Below are 18293 nucleotides of genomic sequence, written 5' to 3' on the forward strand. Positions count from 1 at the left end.
TGCCTAAATTTATAGTTGTGGGCTTTTTCTCATTTTGCACTTGAATTTAAACCTGGAATAATGGAAGGTACCTTGGTAATTCAATGGATTTATATTCAGTGTGTGGTAAGAATCCAGCAACCAAACTGTCAGCGGGTTTTAATGGCATCAAGGTTGGATTCAGTATTTTGCACATTTACTAGAAGATAGTGGAATAAAAGAGTAACCTTATTTTTATTATATGTGAATTCGTTTTCAGGTGGGAGCATAACCCTTGGACTGCATGTTCAGTTTCCTGTGGAGGTGGTATCCAGAGGAGAAGTTTTGTGTGTGTAGAGGAGACCATTCATGGCGAGATACTGCAGGTGGAAGAATGGAAATGCATGTATGCTCCTAAGCCCAAAGTCATTCAAACCTGCAATCTATTTGACTGTCCTAAATGGGTGGCAATGGAATGGTCTCAAGTAAGTTGGACAGTAATTTGGACCTTTATTTTTGTTTTCTAATGAAACCCTCTACTTTTGTGTTACCAAGTAGTTTTGATCATAGGGCAATTAGAACAATACGGCCCTGAATGCACAGTTCATAGTACTTAGTAGGAGAAGCTTGCACTAATTTGGCCTGATAATAAAAATTTTAACTTGTCTGTATAGAGAAAAATTCATATAGAATTATTTCTGCCTGTTGAATTCCTGCTTTACACTGAGGAGAAATTAGAGCTCTGAGGTCAGGGTCTTTTGCAAACAGATCATTTGTCTCTCAGTTCTTGATAAATGTAGCATCTGACTGTACATAGTAGCTAAAGGCTTTTCTGTCTAGGGGATGACATGTCTGAAGGGGTGATTTTCCAGCATTCTTCCCTTTCATTATGGTAACAAGAATATAAAGCCAACTTATCTTGGCTGTAGTTATCTGATACAGATAACTCAACACTTCTGTAACTCCTTAGTTCATCCAAATGACATCACTGTCATGCAGTGAACTGTTCTTGCAGCATGTCTGACCCAGCTTTCACTGAACATGACCACTTTGAGAGAGTATATTCTCAGTCCATGGCCCCTGCTGTTTCAGACTGTTGCCAATCAGATAAGCTTCACAGAATCCTTAGAAGTCTCCTGCGTTCCCAAAACTCAGACATTTTTTCCAGCATCCACCTTTTCTTTATTCACCTAGCAGTGCAGGGACAAATTCATATCAGTCTGATACCTGACTAACCATGGAAAACTTGAGTGAAAGCACTGTCAGTACTTGCAGCTTGTTTTTTATTAGTATTTGTAAATCTACTGAAAGATAACCAGTGTGAGATGTCTCCTGCAGTGCACAGTGACCTGTGGCCGGGGCCTGCGGTACCGAGTAGTGCTGTGTATTGACCACAGCGGGCAGCACGTTGGTGGCTGTAATCCACAACTTAAACTACACATAAAAGAAGAGTGCATTGTGCCAATACCGTGTTACAAGCCAAAAGGTAACTGGAATTTTGTCTGGGTCTGTTACTGTTTCACATTTTTGTGAAGAGAATTAAAAGCCCCTGGTAACCTTTTTCAGAAATGCCAGAAGCTGGAATTTACTAGGGCTTATTTCAGTTTTGGCAGAAACAACCATTTTAATTATTGGTGCTAGGAAAAGTGCCCTGCTGGTATTTTTTGCTGATGATGTGGCCAGACTATCATGAAGTGAACATGCTAACTAAATCTATATAGCCTTGTCAAACTGGGAACAGGAGAATTAATGAGTTCAACATGGGAAGGAATTCTTCGATAATACTTGAAATGGGAATGGCACTCCATACCTATCAACTGGCATCTTGTTTGTTTACATATCATTAAACTTGTCAGCATCCTTAGTGGGGCTCATCAGTTCATTAAGGTATAATAAAAGTGGTTTCCTTCTCTTTTCTCCATTTCTGCATGTCTAAAACTTTTATAATAAAGATGACAATTGACAAATACTCTCAAAAGACAAAAGAGTTGTTAAGGCATAAAACAGTAGATGGGAGGATGAAAAGAAAAAAATAATAAAGGGGTTACCTAGTGTATATTGACCTTTTCTCATCTGTCCCTCTGGGCGCAGAATATTTTAGTGGGTGCTGCTCCTCTTCTCTCAGTTTTTATTTGAAGGCTGTGTTTCAGACTTTCACAACCCACCATGAACATTTGCACAGAAAAAGTGAAAACTGTCTGCAGACAACCCTATGTTTCTCTTCAGGGTATTTTCAGACTCCAGGGAATAATTAAAGGAGAAAACCTTTCAGGGTTAAACTATGAAGTAGAAACTAACACTGCAATGTTAAGAAACACTTTCTGCATTTTTAAAGATCCTCAGCAAGCTTATAGTAATCTGACAAAAAGCATCACAGAAGTGTAGAATGTATAGGCAGATAAAAGAAGCTGGTAGTGTTCTTTAAATTACTTCTTGATTTTGGGAAAGCTCAGGAGGGAAAAAAAATCTGAAAATTTTCTAATGAAGCCAGTCTATCTGGAAAGCAATGTACATTTGCTATTCTCTGCTTCTTTTTCTACTATGAACTTAAATACACTGAGATATACTACAATCTACCATAAGTTGCCTGCATTTGAGGAAGTTGTAAAAAGAAGTAAAAGATTAAATAGTGATGTAAAGTGGATTGCTGATACCATCTCAGTAAAAGTGTTAGAATGGAGCTCAAAGGGTATCAAAATCGCACTTAAACAGCATGAAGGAATTTTCTACTAAATTATGGCTTTTTATCCATTATATCTTTATTCAAAACATGAGCGTGGAGTGCTAGGGGGAGTAATGCTAACATCTATATATTGCTTTCATTTTGTAGGAGTAACCGATTTATTTATTTCTTTGACCAGAAAAAAATCCTGTGGAAGCAAAATTGCCATGGTTTAAGCAGGCACATGAAATGGAAGAGACCACCACAGCCTCAGAAGAACCAACGTGAGTACATTTTATAGTGAACAAACATTTCTAGCATATTTTGTAGATCATCTGGAGTGAATGTTGTTGTGCAGTTTGCTTTGGCCCTCCTTGGGAGATGACTCGTGTTGTGAGCTGATCCTAATTTTACATCTCAATATCCGTGCTTCTGGAGCTCCTGTTCTGGATGGATGACACAGAGTCTGACTCTGTCATAGAATCCCAACAACATTCAAGCAATAGAAAAGCATCTTAATATAGCCTAATTAAGCTCTAGTTAACACATGTGGAAGCATTTCAACAGATGTAAATTAAATAAATTCAATTTTACCCCAGTCATTTCTACTACCTCAAGAATGTAGTAGTTTTATTAAAAATTAAGAGGTAGTTTGTAGGGTTGCCAGGATTTCCGTGGGGGGTGGGACAAATGCATATAGAAAGTGAGAAAAACCTGATGATTTCTGAGCTTAGCTGAATCTATGGGGGTAGATTGTGATATTTTACATGTGTGTGTGTGAAATAACATCTGGGTTTTTTGAGTTCCCTTAAAAGCTGATGGGGGTAAGCCTCACAACATTGAAGTCCTGGAGATGAAAGTGTAGCTGAAATCCAGCTGTGCTTATTCTTGTCCCTTGTATATTAGGGCACCCACACAATTGCTTACATCCTCTGTATATGTTCTATGCATGCTGCTAGCATATTCAATGTATAGTGTATAACTTTATAAAAAGTAGCAGCTTCATATAAGGTCTTCATCAGACATTTTGGACAGTATTTTATTGTGCTTTGACAAATTCTGCACCCATTTGTAGTAATGTTAGTAATGTTGGTTTAAAATAATTTAGATTACTGAAGTTAGTTTGGATTTACGTTGGTCTGAGAGTGGACTGTGCCCCATAATTTCTTATTTTTCTTCCTCCATCTATCTATTCTTGATTTTTGGCACACATACACCAACAGGTGTGATCATGAGTAATAAAATCTTTACACCTGCACTGACTCACAGAAGAAACCTCTTGCCAAACAGGTGTTTGCATAGTTATAGTAACTGTACTTCAAACTTTTCACTGCTCTTGCCTCTCTAGTCAAGTGTCAACCTACTGTGAGTGGTTATTTCACTCTCCAAATTGGTGGCCCTAAATTCATGCAGGGTATAGTAGCAAAGATACAAAAATAAAGTGTGATTGTTGAAGAGAGTGATGCAGTCAAATATGCCTTTTGAATGTTAGTGTACCGGGATGAAGGAATATGAATCCACCTCTAAAGAAGATTTGCCATGAAGCTATGAAGAAAATCATCTCCAGCATTACAAAGTCATGCTGAGCAACTGTCAGCTAATGTATTCTGTAGGTTTTTAGGATCCCTAAGCAGCAGTCCGACAGAGCAGCCAGGCAGGACTGGCAGTGACACAGCATGCTAGCTCAGAGTATATTTAGAATACAATAGGGCTGAGCTGGAAACTTTGTACTGGATTCCCTTGTATCTTGTGCTCACAAAGAAAGCTGTTATTCCTCTCTTCCAAGAGATGATGTATTCCTCTGCAGCCTGACAGTGTGAATGCAGCCATGTGTTTCAGTTCTTAGTGATGTTCTGTCACAGCTGTGTGATTTTGCTGTTTCCTGGATTTCTTTTCTTCTTCACTGTGTCTGGAGACCTAGATTTTCTTCATCTTTCATTCATAGTCCTCACCCTGTCCTAGGAATCTTTCCTTCATATTTTCCCAAAATATCTTCACCCAAGTTTGAAAGGTTTCTCTGGCCACTTCTTGCTGATGGATGGCTCTTTGCTGTCCTTCTCTTTCCCGAGGTGTTGCTGAGTTGCTGCACTAGTCTGGATATTCTGTGCTCTCCTGGGACCCAGCTCTAATGCTGCAGCCAGATTCCTCATTAGTTTCTTTTTACCTGTTGCCACCTTTTCTTATTTAATTTGCCTAAGGAAGCTGGCAGGTAAGGAGAAATGAGAAATAATTGATTCCTGAATTCATCCCTATTTGCCAATTGTCTGTTGGTCATCTGGACAGTGATTTGAAGCCAGAGCAATTTCTCAAAAGATTCCTTAGATCTCGTGCCGTAGCTGCTCTGGTCTTTTCCAGATGGAGAGAGGTTTTTGGGTCAGGGATTAGGACTTAAAAAGAAACTGTAACAATAGGTTGTTACTTCTCCCAGAGAAAAATCTAATAAGATTTCCCTCTGGTTTGGATCTTTATATCTGTATTTTCTGTAATTTTCACATGGCACAGTGAAAGCTCAAAGCCCACCTCTGCCTAGCAGGAGGCTTATGATTTCCTTGATAAAATGCCATCACTTTTAATTTCAATTATTCTCTTGTCAACCAAACTTAAACCACAATATGAAGTCTCGACCTCTAGTCCATCCTTTTATTACAACTCTCTTTCTATTATTTTGTGTGATATTTTAGTTGATAATGAATAGGAGAATAAATGCAACTTCATTTTAGAAGCCACAAATGATGGATATGCCAAGAGTAGCTTGTGGAAGATAAATACTTCTGCTGCTGTGGTCTACCACGGGTGGTGTCCTGAATTTACATAGAGGGGGAATGTTCAAAAGCTTCTTTTTTTATTATTATTATTAGCAAAATAAAAAACGAGTGCCCTTAAACTGAGGCCAAGAAAAATGTAGGTCTGACCCTTTTAGTTTTTAGTTGTGGAATGTGATGACAGTTGATACCAATCATTATTTTAAATGTTCTTCCCTTGAGCCTTCTTAGTTACAGCGGGGTATGCAGAGAAGCTCTTGCAAGGGTTTTGCATCCTTTTTCTTAAATTTAAAGTTAAAGAAACAGACATCTCATCTGACTTTCCCTGTCATGGCTAAGTACAAAACTAAAATGCTTTCAAATCTAATATATTTTTTTTTAAAAAAATGAGCTAACAAGTAATCACTAGATCTGTGGAGTTCTACTTGCTGAATGTGAAGTGCAGGCTGTCTCATAAGGTCTGTGCTCACTTTATTTGAGTAATTTCCACAGAAATGTCCACATTGTTCCTTTTGTGATAGAGAATAAAACATTTTTCACAGCTGTGTCTCTGGCAATGGGCTGGTGATTTTGTCAAACACATTACACTTGAGGATGATAAAACCTGGTACTGCAGTTTTGCTTAGGACAGGCAAGGCTGGTGCTTCAGGGAGGGGGAGAGTATCAGCATTGTGGAAGTTCTGCCCCAGTAAGCAGCCAGTATTTCATCATCTAAGCAAACTTTTATCCAGGCCCATTGGCACAGAAGGGTTGGACTAGAAATATCACAAGAACAGCCTTTTTTTTTTTTTTTTTTTTTTTTACTCTGAGTGCATGCCCATCACAGACAGAGTGAATTTTCTTCAGGGAAGTATTGTGTCCAAACCATTGCCATCTATGTGCTGTGACTGCTCTGAAAAAAAAATATATTATTTCTGAGGTTGGTGGAGTTTGCCCTAATGATCTGTCACAGGCTTTGGTTCTGCATATGCTAAATAAAAATTAAAAAAACCACCTGCCTGAATTTAAGATTCATATACAATCTCAACCTCTGAAGCTCTCTCAATGTTCAGTCAGTTCCTTCCTTGAATTTTGTTTTCTGGTGAAACTAAAGTGTGACTGTATCATGGTCATCCTTTGGTAAGTTGTATAATTTAGGATTTTAATAGCTAAATGATCACAATTAGTTTAGCAAATGCCAAGGTAGAATAAAAAGCATTTTGTGGGCTTTTTTTTTTTTTTTTTATATTGCACTTCACTGAAAAATACCAGACAGTAATATTCAACAGGAAAACCTCAATTATAATATAGGTTTTCTATAAGTCAAAGAAAAAATGCTTTGAATTCTCTCTGTTTCTTTATAAATCAATTGGTTGCTGAGTGAAAGGGTTGCTGTGGTTCAAAATTTGCTTTCATTTATGCAGAATTTCAAAAGAATACATCATACATTATCTTTGGAATGTTTTAATGCACTCAACTAACAGTACACAGAACACTAATTGCTGGTAAGCTATTGTCATGCTTTTACCAAGAAAAGTTATTTGCTTCCAGGCTGTAAACTCTTAGGTGTAGTAAGAACATCAGTGATGCCTTTTCAAGTATAAATGTCCATCAGTTTTATTTTTCCAGTTAGATACATAACTACAGATGGACTTAAACTTTTTTTGTTGTTTTTTAAAAAGAGTAGAAGAAAGTTATTATTTTTTTTAAGCCTATGCTGGAAGTCCTTGGTCCAGTAAAGCACTTAAGCACAAGTTTAACTGAACATAATATGGTCCTGTTGACTTCAAAGGACTGCTAATATGCTCAAAGTTAGGCACATGCTTAAGTGTTTTTTTGGATGAGGCTAATTTAGCTGTGGCCACCTTAATTAGCTTGCATAGCTGTCTTTGAAAAGACTGAGATCTGGTGTTTTAGGGTTTATTTTTTTTTATCTGTTGGGGTAAGAGAAAGCCTTCCTTTGCAGCTTTTCTCACAGATGTTCAGCTAGAATTTGTTATCAAAATCATCTGGACACTGACCCCTACCAGCTGTGCCACTGGACCCCATGGGCTTTTAGGTTGTACTAGTGAGGCATTGAATCAGATTTCATCACTGTAGGACACAGTCATCCACCCTTTTGATAATACTCTTAATAAAATCAGCCTGGTAATCTGCAAAGATAGTCAGACTTGTGAACTGATGAACACTTGCAATTTTCCTGCTTTCAGGGGTAGCTGGAGATACAGCACTTTACTGAAGTCTGTCAGTGACCAGTGAGCTCTGTCTAACATTTAGAGGCTTTGTTCAAGGAAACTTCAAAGTGATGGGCTTTTGGCATCTTTATTGTCATAGCAGAATTATAAAGGTATTTCATCAAAATCTCTTTAAAGAATAACCAGTTACCTTGTAAATATCACTGGAAACTGGAACATACTTTTCCATTGGAAAGAGTCTGTCTTGGGGCCTAATTCACAGTTTCAGTGGCTACCCCAAGGACTAAGAAGAGTATCCTTGGGTTACTCACTCATTTGTTCTCCTTTCTTCTATTTGATTCTTTTTCTATATACATTGGCAAGAAGTTGTTGGCCCAAGACAGTAAACTGTCCACAGAATCAACAACACTGTGTTGACATTTTTCTATGCTTACTGTGTATGCAGAGTGTAAATACTGATTTTTGCCTTATACAAATGTCCTTACATTTATAAGGGTGACTTTCCTGCAGAAAAGAGAAAATTCATAATCAAAGATAAGGAGAAAATCTTTGAATGCTAATTTGGGGTTTTTTCTTCCAAATGTTTTTATCATTAGTTTAATATATCTTCCTATATATCCAGTTTGTGTTTTGACCATCAGCTGCATTTGGACATATGGAGCAACGTTTTGAAAATGTCCTATTAAACTTGTATTTCTTAGAAATTGTACCCCAGAGCCTCTTAGGATTACTTTACTAATGACATTCAGCCCCTTGGGTCTTGTGTCATTTTGAAAATTTCTATCAGATATTAATGTGACCCTCAGAGACAGAGAGTATTATAGACTAAAACCTCATTTTATTCAATAAACTCATGATCTGTAAAATAAGATTTTACAGTGGTTCATCAGGAGCATAAATGTTTTCTAATAAAAATGATGGATTGTAGACTGAGACAGTGAGACCTCTTTACTGAAGATGAGAGGCTTCTTACAAGATTAAATCTGAACAGCAGCCTGCGGGGGTTTGTACAGGAGATACTAGGTTTGAAAAGTGCTTTTCTTGTGCTTGGTTGCTGATAATATGATACAAGGTGATGGCCTTTCTCATGTTTAAACCAACTGTAAATACACTTCTGGTATATATGTAAGTTTGTGTACCTGGGGAACAATTTTGTATTGTGTAGATATGTCTCCTTGGAGTTTCTTTTTTTTTCCACTGAAGACATTAGATAAAAAATTTGAGTGATGTCTTTCATCCCACCAAAAAAACATTTTTCCCTATTCATATGATACTTTCTCCTCTTTTATTACTTTTTTTCCTTGTGAATTTTGAGAAATGGATGGGGACGGGAAGCAAATGAAAGACTTCAGACACTTGAATACTTGTTCTGTTTAAGCATCAAATAGTATTATGTATTGTCTGCTTTGTATATAAACATACATGTATGTGTTTTAGCTAGCTTTATACTCTGCACACACTGACACCATTAGATGGAATAAAATTACAGCATTTCTACTGCACTGTGGTTATTTGCAGGTTTATTCCTGAGCCCTGGTCTCCATGCAGTGCCACGTGTGGCCATGGCACCCAGGTGCGAGATGTGAAGTGCCGAATTCTTCTTGCGTTTACTCAGACTGAAGTTGAGCTGCCTGAGGAGGAATGTGAAGATGAGAAGCCACCAACAGAACGAGTCTGTCACCAGGCATCCTGTGACAGTGATCCTGTCTCCTACACACCAGAATTTTTACATGCTGAAGACAGCAGTATGATTTATGACTGGGAATACATTGGGTTTACTCCTTGTTCAGCCACATGTCTTGGAGGTACCATTTACTTCTTTGTCCTGAGTTGTACAAGTTTGGCATTGTTTAACATTGTTGGCCCTCTTTTTAGTGTAATCTTAATTAACTGTTTTGATCTGTAGGAAAACATACGGCTTGAAATTTCAACTTATTTCTAGGTTATCCATAGAATGTTTCAATATACTTTGTTTCCTTTATATACTGTGTTCAGACAAGAACTTTAATTGTTTAAATAAGGTACATTAAGTTGTTTATAAAGCAACTTGCTTTAGTCTTATGGCTGCAAGAGTCAGAGCTGCCAAGCAGTTGGTGATACCAACATGTTTGATACAGCAGTGATGGGCATGTTTAGATGACCTTTCTTTTCCCAGGAACTGAAAGTGTATAGTTTCAGAGTTAAAATTCCCATGTAAATTATACTTTACATTCCAAAATGCTGCCATTTTCAGCAGTGCAGGAGGGATACAAAGTTGTTACGAGGTAGACTTGCTTTCATCCTCACTGGCATGAAGATCAAACAGGAGTTTGTTTAGGTCTTGGTACAGTATATCACTCTATAGGAACTCTGTGCCATACATCTGTCTGCAAGTAGTTAGGCACATTCCTTTTTGGGTGTAATCGAATCTCCCTGTCGTCCTAAGTACATGTTACTAGACAGGGTTGCTAGTGTTGCTACTATGTACTGTACTTTGGGACTGAACACAAATGAGTTATGAAGTGTTAAGTGGAGGCAGTGGAATTGTGAACACACCTATATATGACAGGACCGATGACATCAGTGGGAAGTGAAGACAGTTGTACCCATAGAAGAAATAAAAAATGTAGAAAAGGGGAGAACAGAAACAATTGGAAGCAGAGAGTCAGTCTAGAGCTCAGAGAAAACAGCCTCCTTTGTACTATTCACCAGTTCAAACCTTGAAGATAGGAGTTGGGAGGGATGCCCTAGAATGCTATCAACAGGATGGTAAGTGACTGATCAGTGTCTTCTTTACCATTTATGCTGCTGTTTACTGATGGGGTTGATCCATAGGAATCAGCACTTCTGATCATGAAAGCTGATGCATCCCATTCCTCCCATTCTTCACACGAATGCCCATTTTCAGTGGGCATTTTGCCGGGTGAGGTAGAAGGAGCAATAGCCCAAGTATGTATCTATGTGTAACAGTGTGATGGTAGTGACAGCTGTTGTGACTGCATCTCTCTTTCTTCATTTTAATGAGGGAATTATTTTTAGGAATAAGAAAATGGTACTCTAAAGCAGAAACAAGGCTTTCATTGCTATTAAATGTCTTCTCTTTTTCATATCCCAGCTGATTCTTGTAATAGATGTTCCATTGCCATTTTAAACCCACTTCACTGCTTTTTAGCCAATATCTTTGTCAGAGGCTTTCCAGAACTCCAAAGTTTTTGAATTTTGAGCTCATCAGAGATATCTATACTGAAATAAAATCTGGGCTTTGCCTGCTCTTGTACGTGTCTGTGTAGTCTGCACCTTCTCATGTGCATTTGTCCATGCAAAAATGTTCACATGAAAGCTGCACTTGGTGTACAAGCTGACAGCAGTTGAAGGAGCCTGTACTGAAAACTGGAGTTTCATTTGCAGGCACAAAAAACTTCATATTGACTGATGAGCAGGACCCCATATTTGGGTTAATTTGTTCCTGAGGGAGCTTAGTGAGAATTCTGCTTCTGAGTTTTGGCTCTTCCATATTTTTTTGAGGTTGCCTTATGGAGAATTGTGTAATAGGTGTTCATAGGGATCTAACCACTGGTTGGATACACAATAGAAATGATCATTTTAAGAAATTTGAAGGAAAACACCTTGTTAAGACTTCTGTGGTTTTAGTGGTACTGTGTCTAGTCATTTTTCTTATGTGATGCTCCTGGGAAATGTAGGAAGTTATTAAGATATTTTATCATTGAGCAGCTTCAGAAGTCTCTGGATTGTCATGCTAATTAAGTAGCAGTAATTTTTTCCTTCTATCAGTTCTGGTCTTCTTGCTGCCTTGGCAAGGGCTTTCAAACAGCCCAAAAATTACCTACTGATAAATAGTTTTAAGGGAACCAGACATCATCTCTGCTTCCAGTTTATTGCAATGTACTAACTAATGATCTCACTGTCTACTGTTTTTCCATTGTGTAGTTCAAAGGAGCTGATCCATTTCTGCTAAGGTTTATGTTCAAATTTCATTTCAATTAGATGATCTGTTTTGTTACAAGAAATAAATGTTGTCTGAGTTTGTAATATCCCAGTATAATGTAGATTATATTAGGTGCTTTTTCTCTAGCATGTATGTACCTAGCAGTGGTTATTAAAATAAATTCCTGGGGATTTCAGTATCCTCGGAACTTTCTTAGTGCTCAACTTTGAATTAGGAAAAAGTCTGCAGGGCCTAAGTAGGCTGGAAGTTTTATAGCCACAGTTTAAGCAAGGACTAAATCTCTGTTTCAATTCTTGTCACTTGCACCTTTATTTTAAATCCTCAGACAGCCTAAAATTTTAATTCAGACTCTCCTCTGGTCCCTGTCCAAAGTAGATGTGAAAATACAGATGGAAACATTGCTTTTGAGTTACAGAGACAGGGCAATCTGCAAGGCATTATCAAACATCATCAGTACTTTGCAGTTCATCCTGCTCAGCAGGTTCTAGAGCATTAGTAAGGCGAATCTTTGGTCATTTTCTGTGTGTTCTGCACCAGGTCAGTGGGGCTTGAGATGCAGCTTGTTGAGTGCCATAAAACTTTTTGCTGTGGGGCATTGCTAAACTGTGTTATGCCTCTTAGTCTAATCAATACTTCTTTCATCAGTCTTTCCATGGGTGTGAATGTTGTCCACACCAGTTCATAATGAGGCAGATGTCACTTTTAACAGCCATAGGAAACTCTGTAACCCTCCCAAAAGCTAAAGTTCTATTCTGTCTTCTCTGTCTGAAGAAATCCCAAACTGAAAATAAGCCAACTTTGTGCTCAGGGATCTCAAGATTTTCCTCATTTTCCTAGAATATTTGGTTTTTTTCTTTTTTCAATCTGGAGACCTGTGGCCTTAATGCAAAAGCCCCCAGTGTAAGTATAAGTTCAATTTTCATAAGCTTGTCAGTGAGAAGTAATAGTTGTTATCAGAACAAAGAGTATGCCTGAGGAGAAGAAATGTTTTCCTTGTATTACGTAGTATTTCTTTAATATTGTCAATCATTTAACTGCTCTATAATATTTTAAAAGGATGTTTTCCATTAAAAAAAAAAAAAAAAACTTAAAATTTTCTGGGTCCCTGTTTAAAAATACCTTGACTTGCAAAAAGCACATTTTGGTAGTTCAATGTAATGATTACTTTTAATTTTTCTTATTCTTTAAAATTATGATTTGGGCCTCCTAAGGTTATTAAATTGACTTTAAAATAATGAGATTAAACAATACACACTTCCTGTTGTTTCCCCAATAGCCCGTGGCTTTGGAAGATTTAGGATGCAGTCAAGTGGTGTTTTCATTCTTTTGCCTGGGCCATAATGCTAAAAGTTTGCCATCTTATTTGTAAGAAACTCAGGAGTCTTAGAAAATTACTGGATTCTAGCCAAAGTTAAGGGCCCTTAGGAAACAACGACCTTACTGAGACTCTTGTGTAAAATTGAGAGCATTTGCAATAGTGCCATATTAGTGGAGGAAATTTAATAACTGGTTACTCTTGCAACTACTTTCATTAACTGCACTCCCTGACTTTACATTTTTACAGAAAAAGTATAAATAACAATGCCAGTTTCAATGGATTTACAGGGAGGCTCAAGCATATGCAGGACTTGACATTTCTTCTGAGTTATTTTTAGCTGATAGTATGTATTTTAAGCAGTCATCAGTCTGACAGAAGTAAATGACAGTCCTTTCTCTTCCAGGTACAGAGACCCAGATCCAGTCTCTTACCTTTTGCACAGCAACTTTCCACCTCCATTTTCTTTGAACTCTAAAAAAAAGCAGAAAAAAAAAAGTCTGGTCTTTTTTCAGGCATTCTGATCTTTTAACTCAGCTTCATGCACTGTGTATTTCGCTGCACAGGAAAAGTTGTAAAAGAATATAAACGTATGTGGTTTGAATCCTGGGTTAAAATAGAAAATATTCAATTTCACTGAATAGTGGGATAATTACTACAATAGTGCATCAGATTACTGTAAAAATACTTAATGCTCCCTGCTGCATACATAATGTTTTAGTTAAATTATCTACTATGTTTATATTATAAGCCAAGAAAGTCATACATATAAAACTTTGCTTGTTTGAATAATAGATTTTTTCCATTTTCCTATCGACACAGAATAAGGAATTTATCAGTGATTGAAGTTTCCAACTAATGGAAAATTATAGTTTGGGGTGAGAAAGCTGATTAATTGTCAAGACATTTTGACAGTTAACCTCAAGCAAATTCTGCACTATTAAGTGTAGTTAGTTGCTGAATGAAGCTCTCAAACTGGGAACCAAGGAATGGGAAGGGAGTTCATGGTTTGCTTTCAACAGCTCTTCAGTTTCTGTGTTGTTCTTAAGGCATCAAAACAGGGTGCCATTTTTCTTTCAATGAGGCCCCAGTGGGGAAGAACTGCTACTGCATTTGGTGCCTTGTAGTTAAGTCAAATAAAAGGCTCCACATATTGACATTTTCTTCAGGTGACAGTTAAAGTTAGGTAGGTCCTGCTGCAAGGCTGAAGTGGTTTAATCAACTCCAGGTGGGAAGTTGCAGGCAGAAGCCATCACCTGGCATAACATGCCTTTTATTCATTTGCCTGGCCACTTTAGTTTTTACAACACTAAGATAAAAAGTTCCCATGGGATTATTGCCCGTTTAGATGAAAGGAACTTTATTTCATTCCTCTCCTTTGTGTGAGATATTAGCAAGATACTATTTATTGCAGCCCATTCCAGTGCAGCATCACCTCTGAGCCTGGTTTTCCCACAGGAACACAGTGAGGGCTGCAAAACTGAAGGGTGGTAGCATAGGGTAGATTTGAAATAGAGATTATATGGGTGCTTGATTCCTTGTCTGGTTATGTCATTCTGCTTCTGCCAGAATACAATTTCTTAAACTTGTCCTGCATGAGGGGACAGGGAAGCTGCTCCTGTTAAACACATGGTGACCAATTAAACAGGAAATGTTTGATTCCTTTGGTTGTAAGTCTGCACTGAAATAGTAGAGCTCTAGAAAAAGATGTTTGTTTACTCTTTTGCTATCTTTGGGCATTTTCATGTCTGCATTAAAGTCATGGTCTTTGTTATTAAAGCCTTGCTAGAAGAATACTTTTTACTCAGTGTATGTTCTATGTTAATGTAATTATCAGTACTTTGATATAAGAGAACTAAATAGGTTGTCAGTCATATTTAAGGTCAGGTCTTCATTTCTATAAAAATTCATCACTTTGTAGATGTAGTCAAAACATTTATATAACAAGGTCTTTCTAAACTGAAAACGACTCCCAGAGGGGATCTAGGGGTCTGAAAGAAATTGGAACCTACATTACTGTGAAAGTCACTGCTGATCTGCTCCTGCTGAGGTGTCTGAAATAGTTTGCCTGGCTCAAGTGCTGCAAAAAGGGATGGTGACCTGGGCTGGCTGATATGCTGGTCTACATCAGAATTGTTTATAGATGGAAGGAAAAGCTTTGGTTTATGAAAAGAATGACAGTGCTCATTAATGTGTTGTAAAAGAGGGAAATGTGGGCTATTGGTATGGAGACAAAACCTTCAGTGTAGGATATTTCATTGAGCCCACTGAAATGAGAATGGCTAATGAGCAACTGGACAAGAAACCACTTACATGCACAGCTGAATCAAAGAGCAATAGCTGAAGAAGCCTTTGTGTAGTAATAGTGGTGATCTTTTGAGGTAATGTCAGAGGAGACACCATGAAGTGGTGGTAAAGGTTTCTGCTTAAAAATGCAACTCACTTTGAAACCTTGGAACTTAGGTGTAAGAGAAGAAACATAACCTGCTGCTGAAAACAAGTTTGTACCCTTAAAAATTCAGTGGAGATAAGTGAAGAATAGGAAGGAAATGGATTATTATTATTATTTTCAATGTTCTACAGGATTATGATCATTAGTATTGCTTAAAAAGAGCATCCCAGATCCCCAGGAACCCCCAGGTACATCACAAACCATCTGTTTTTTTATGTGCATTTAAGTATGAGCTTTGAAATTGAGCAAGGCTTTCAGAAGAAAAAATATAATATATAAAATCACATAATTATATACGTCTAAAATAAAAGTAGTTGGCAAAATGTGTATTCACCAAGCTGACTTGTTCTAAAGCATACTTATGTTTCATTTGGACTCATAGAAATTCTAATATTAGTAATCTTTAATCCTTAAGTAATAACATATAGGTAGGAAGAGCTGCAGATCGGAAACTGTCAACATTGTCATGAGTGAGGAAAACACTGGGCTGTGTCAGATTTGCTGCCTTCAGCAAAAATATTGCACCTCAGTCCAGATGAGGAAGGTTTTATGTTGAGTCAGTCATTCTCCTAACTGTAGTTTTGCAAATGTTCTGAAATACTTGTTATATTCTTTTTGGAGTTCTGTAGGTCCTTAGAATTGAGGTAAGTGAGAAGGAATCACTTTTACCCTGATTTTGGCAGTAATAACAATAACTGGCTTGGGACCATTACAGAACTAGGCAAATGTAGCATCTGAGAGTGGACAAACAGAAGTCTATTTTCTATTGGTTTTCAAAGACATAGAATGTCAAGTAAAACCTTTTAAATATCACAAGATACTATTCATAAATACCTTTTTGAGCACTACATATATAAACTATATCTATGTTCCTTTAGATTTGAGATGTTACTTTTGAGCCTGAGGTCTCATTCAGTGTTTGAAGCTTTTTTACTGACTATTATTCCAGAAGAAGCTTTACAGAAATCTCTTGATCTTCTGTGTTTCATGAGTGTTTCCCTTTCTAATTCAGGAACACAAGAAGCCATTGCCATGTGTTTGCATGTCGAGACAAAACAAGCTGTCAATGAAACCCTGTGTGACAGTTCCAAGAGACCACCACCAATGACTCGTACTTGCAACATGAAGCTTTGCCCTCCGAGGTACACTGTAATAATGAAATCATCCTGTGGCAAAGAAGTGGTTAACATCACTTAAATAAACATTGGCTTTCTCAGGAAAGGTTCAGATTGCAGGACTGTGGTCTTGCCTGGGGATGAAATTTCACTACTCCTGTCTTTAACAAGGTTTTGGGCTTGGGTTGGTGGTTTTTTGAGGGTTTTTTTGTTTTGTTTTGCTTTGTTGGTCTTGTTCACTCCTTTTCCACTCTTCCCATCTCACTAAAAAAATAAGGAACGTTTTCTAAAATAAATCTCTTCTGTGCAGATATTTGCCTGAGTTGGAAAAACAGCCTTAACTCTTCTACTGGTAAAAGGAAATTTAAAGGAAATTTCAGAAAGACACAGAGGATATTTACTTTCTATCCTTACTGAATGAAAAAAAATGAAATTATGATTTACAGTTATTTTAATTGCATGTTTCTTTAGTAGCTCCACATAGTTCTTATGGCTTCTTGTGTTTGTTTGGAGATCCTTGGAAAAGAACAAACCCAGTCCTAATCCAAGAAGGCCAAGCTAACTTGGTCACTTGAAAGGTCCATGTGTAAAATTTTCACATGCTCTGCCATTTACCCATCTCTGACATCCCTGATCCTTTGCATGTTTTTTCTATGTGTTTGTAGAAACCTCCTCTTGCAAGATGTAGGGAAGTAGTTAACAGGAACAGGATGTTTTATAGAAAGCATGTACACATTTAAAGGAAGTTGTGTAAATGTAAGAAAGGTATATTTACATATTTCTTAAGATAAACATCAGCTGGTTGCCAATAGGATGTTGCTTTTTTTATGAGGAACATTCAGAAAGGAAATGCTGGAGTTGAGTCTGTCTAGAAATGTCTCTCTTACTTTATTACTAATAACTTCTGCATTTCCTCATTACCTGTCAGCTTACAAATCTAGTTTATAATTTTGCATTACAGCCAAAAAAAAGGGGATGGTTTTAGCCAGCACTTAATAACTGTGTCTTCAGTTTCTCTTTGCTAGGGTCTGTCTGGGTGCTGTTGCTCCTTCCCCAGTCTGAGGTGAGTTGCTAAAACCTGGGTTTTTTGGCTGTGTTTTTGGAAGAACAGGTGGCAAAGTGGACCCTGGAGACGCTGCTCAGCGACCTGTGGGGTTGGGATACAGACCAGAGATGTGCACTGCCAGCAGTCTGGAGGAGCTGCTGTTGCTGCTGAAGACTGCAAGGACAAAAAGCCTCATTCTTTACAAGCTTGTAACCAGATTGATTGTCCCCCTGTCTGGCATGTTGAGGAGTGGCAACAGGTATGTCTGGGTTGCAGAAATTCTTTAAATATGTTCCTCTGGTGAGGCACTTGAGATTCTCTGGCTGGAATAACGTGGAAGGTAGCTCCTAAACTTTGGTGTGTGTTTCAGCTGATTTCATTACAACAAACTATTCCAGGGTGAAAAAACCCTACTTTTCACTACTATGCCAATGGATAGATGAGGTGGAAAGTTGTTTTTTAAGATTTCAGGAAGCTGGATACCAGGTACTCCAGACTTCACCTCTCTTTCTACGCTCTGCAAATGCAATAACCTTCTGGAGACATTGCTGCTTTTTTTGGTTTGCTTTTTCTTTTTTTTTTTTTTTTTTTTTTTCAAGGATAAGTTTTCCTAAACTCCCACCAGGTATATTAGCAGGCAGATACATGTGTAAGATGCATGTTTTTCTTAAAGTTTTCTGCTATTTAATTGCATTCAGGTTGTGGGTTTTTTTGGGTTTTGTTTTGTTTTCAACTTAATAGTTAGGTTCTCATAAAATCTAATACATTGGCTTAACATTTTAGCAGAAGAATTTTCTAAGTGCTGCTACCTTTTAATTAAAAGTAAATCTGATTTTTCAAGCAAGCATAATTAGGTAGAGGGGG

General features: G+C 37.5%; 1 protein-coding gene across 2 annotated transcripts in view; it reads left to right on the top strand.

The window, feature by feature from the left end:
* Window positions 1–18293, top strand: part of ADAMTSL3 (ADAMTS like 3) — a 177415-nt gene that overhangs the window by 126090 nt on the left and 33032 nt on the right. For both annotated transcript variants that reach the window (XM_030456756.1, XM_030456757.1), the window contains exons 13-18: window positions 239–443; window positions 1297–1444; window positions 2820–2904; window positions 9075–9361; window positions 16282–16411; window positions 17496–17688. In XM_030456756.1, the coding sequence (XP_030312616.1) occupies window positions 239–443; window positions 1297–1444; window positions 2820–2904; window positions 9075–9361; window positions 16282–16411; window positions 17496–17688 (1048 nt within the window). The remainder of the gene's footprint in view (window positions 1–238; window positions 444–1296; window positions 1445–2819; window positions 2905–9074; window positions 9362–16281; window positions 16412–17495; window positions 17689–18293) is intronic.

Source organism: Calypte anna, chromosome 10 (genome assembly GCF_003957555.1).
Source record: "Calypte anna isolate BGI_N300 chromosome 10, bCalAnn1_v1.p, whole genome shotgun sequence".
Taxonomy (NCBI): Eukaryota; Metazoa; Chordata; class Aves; order Apodiformes; family Trochilidae; genus Calypte; species Calypte anna.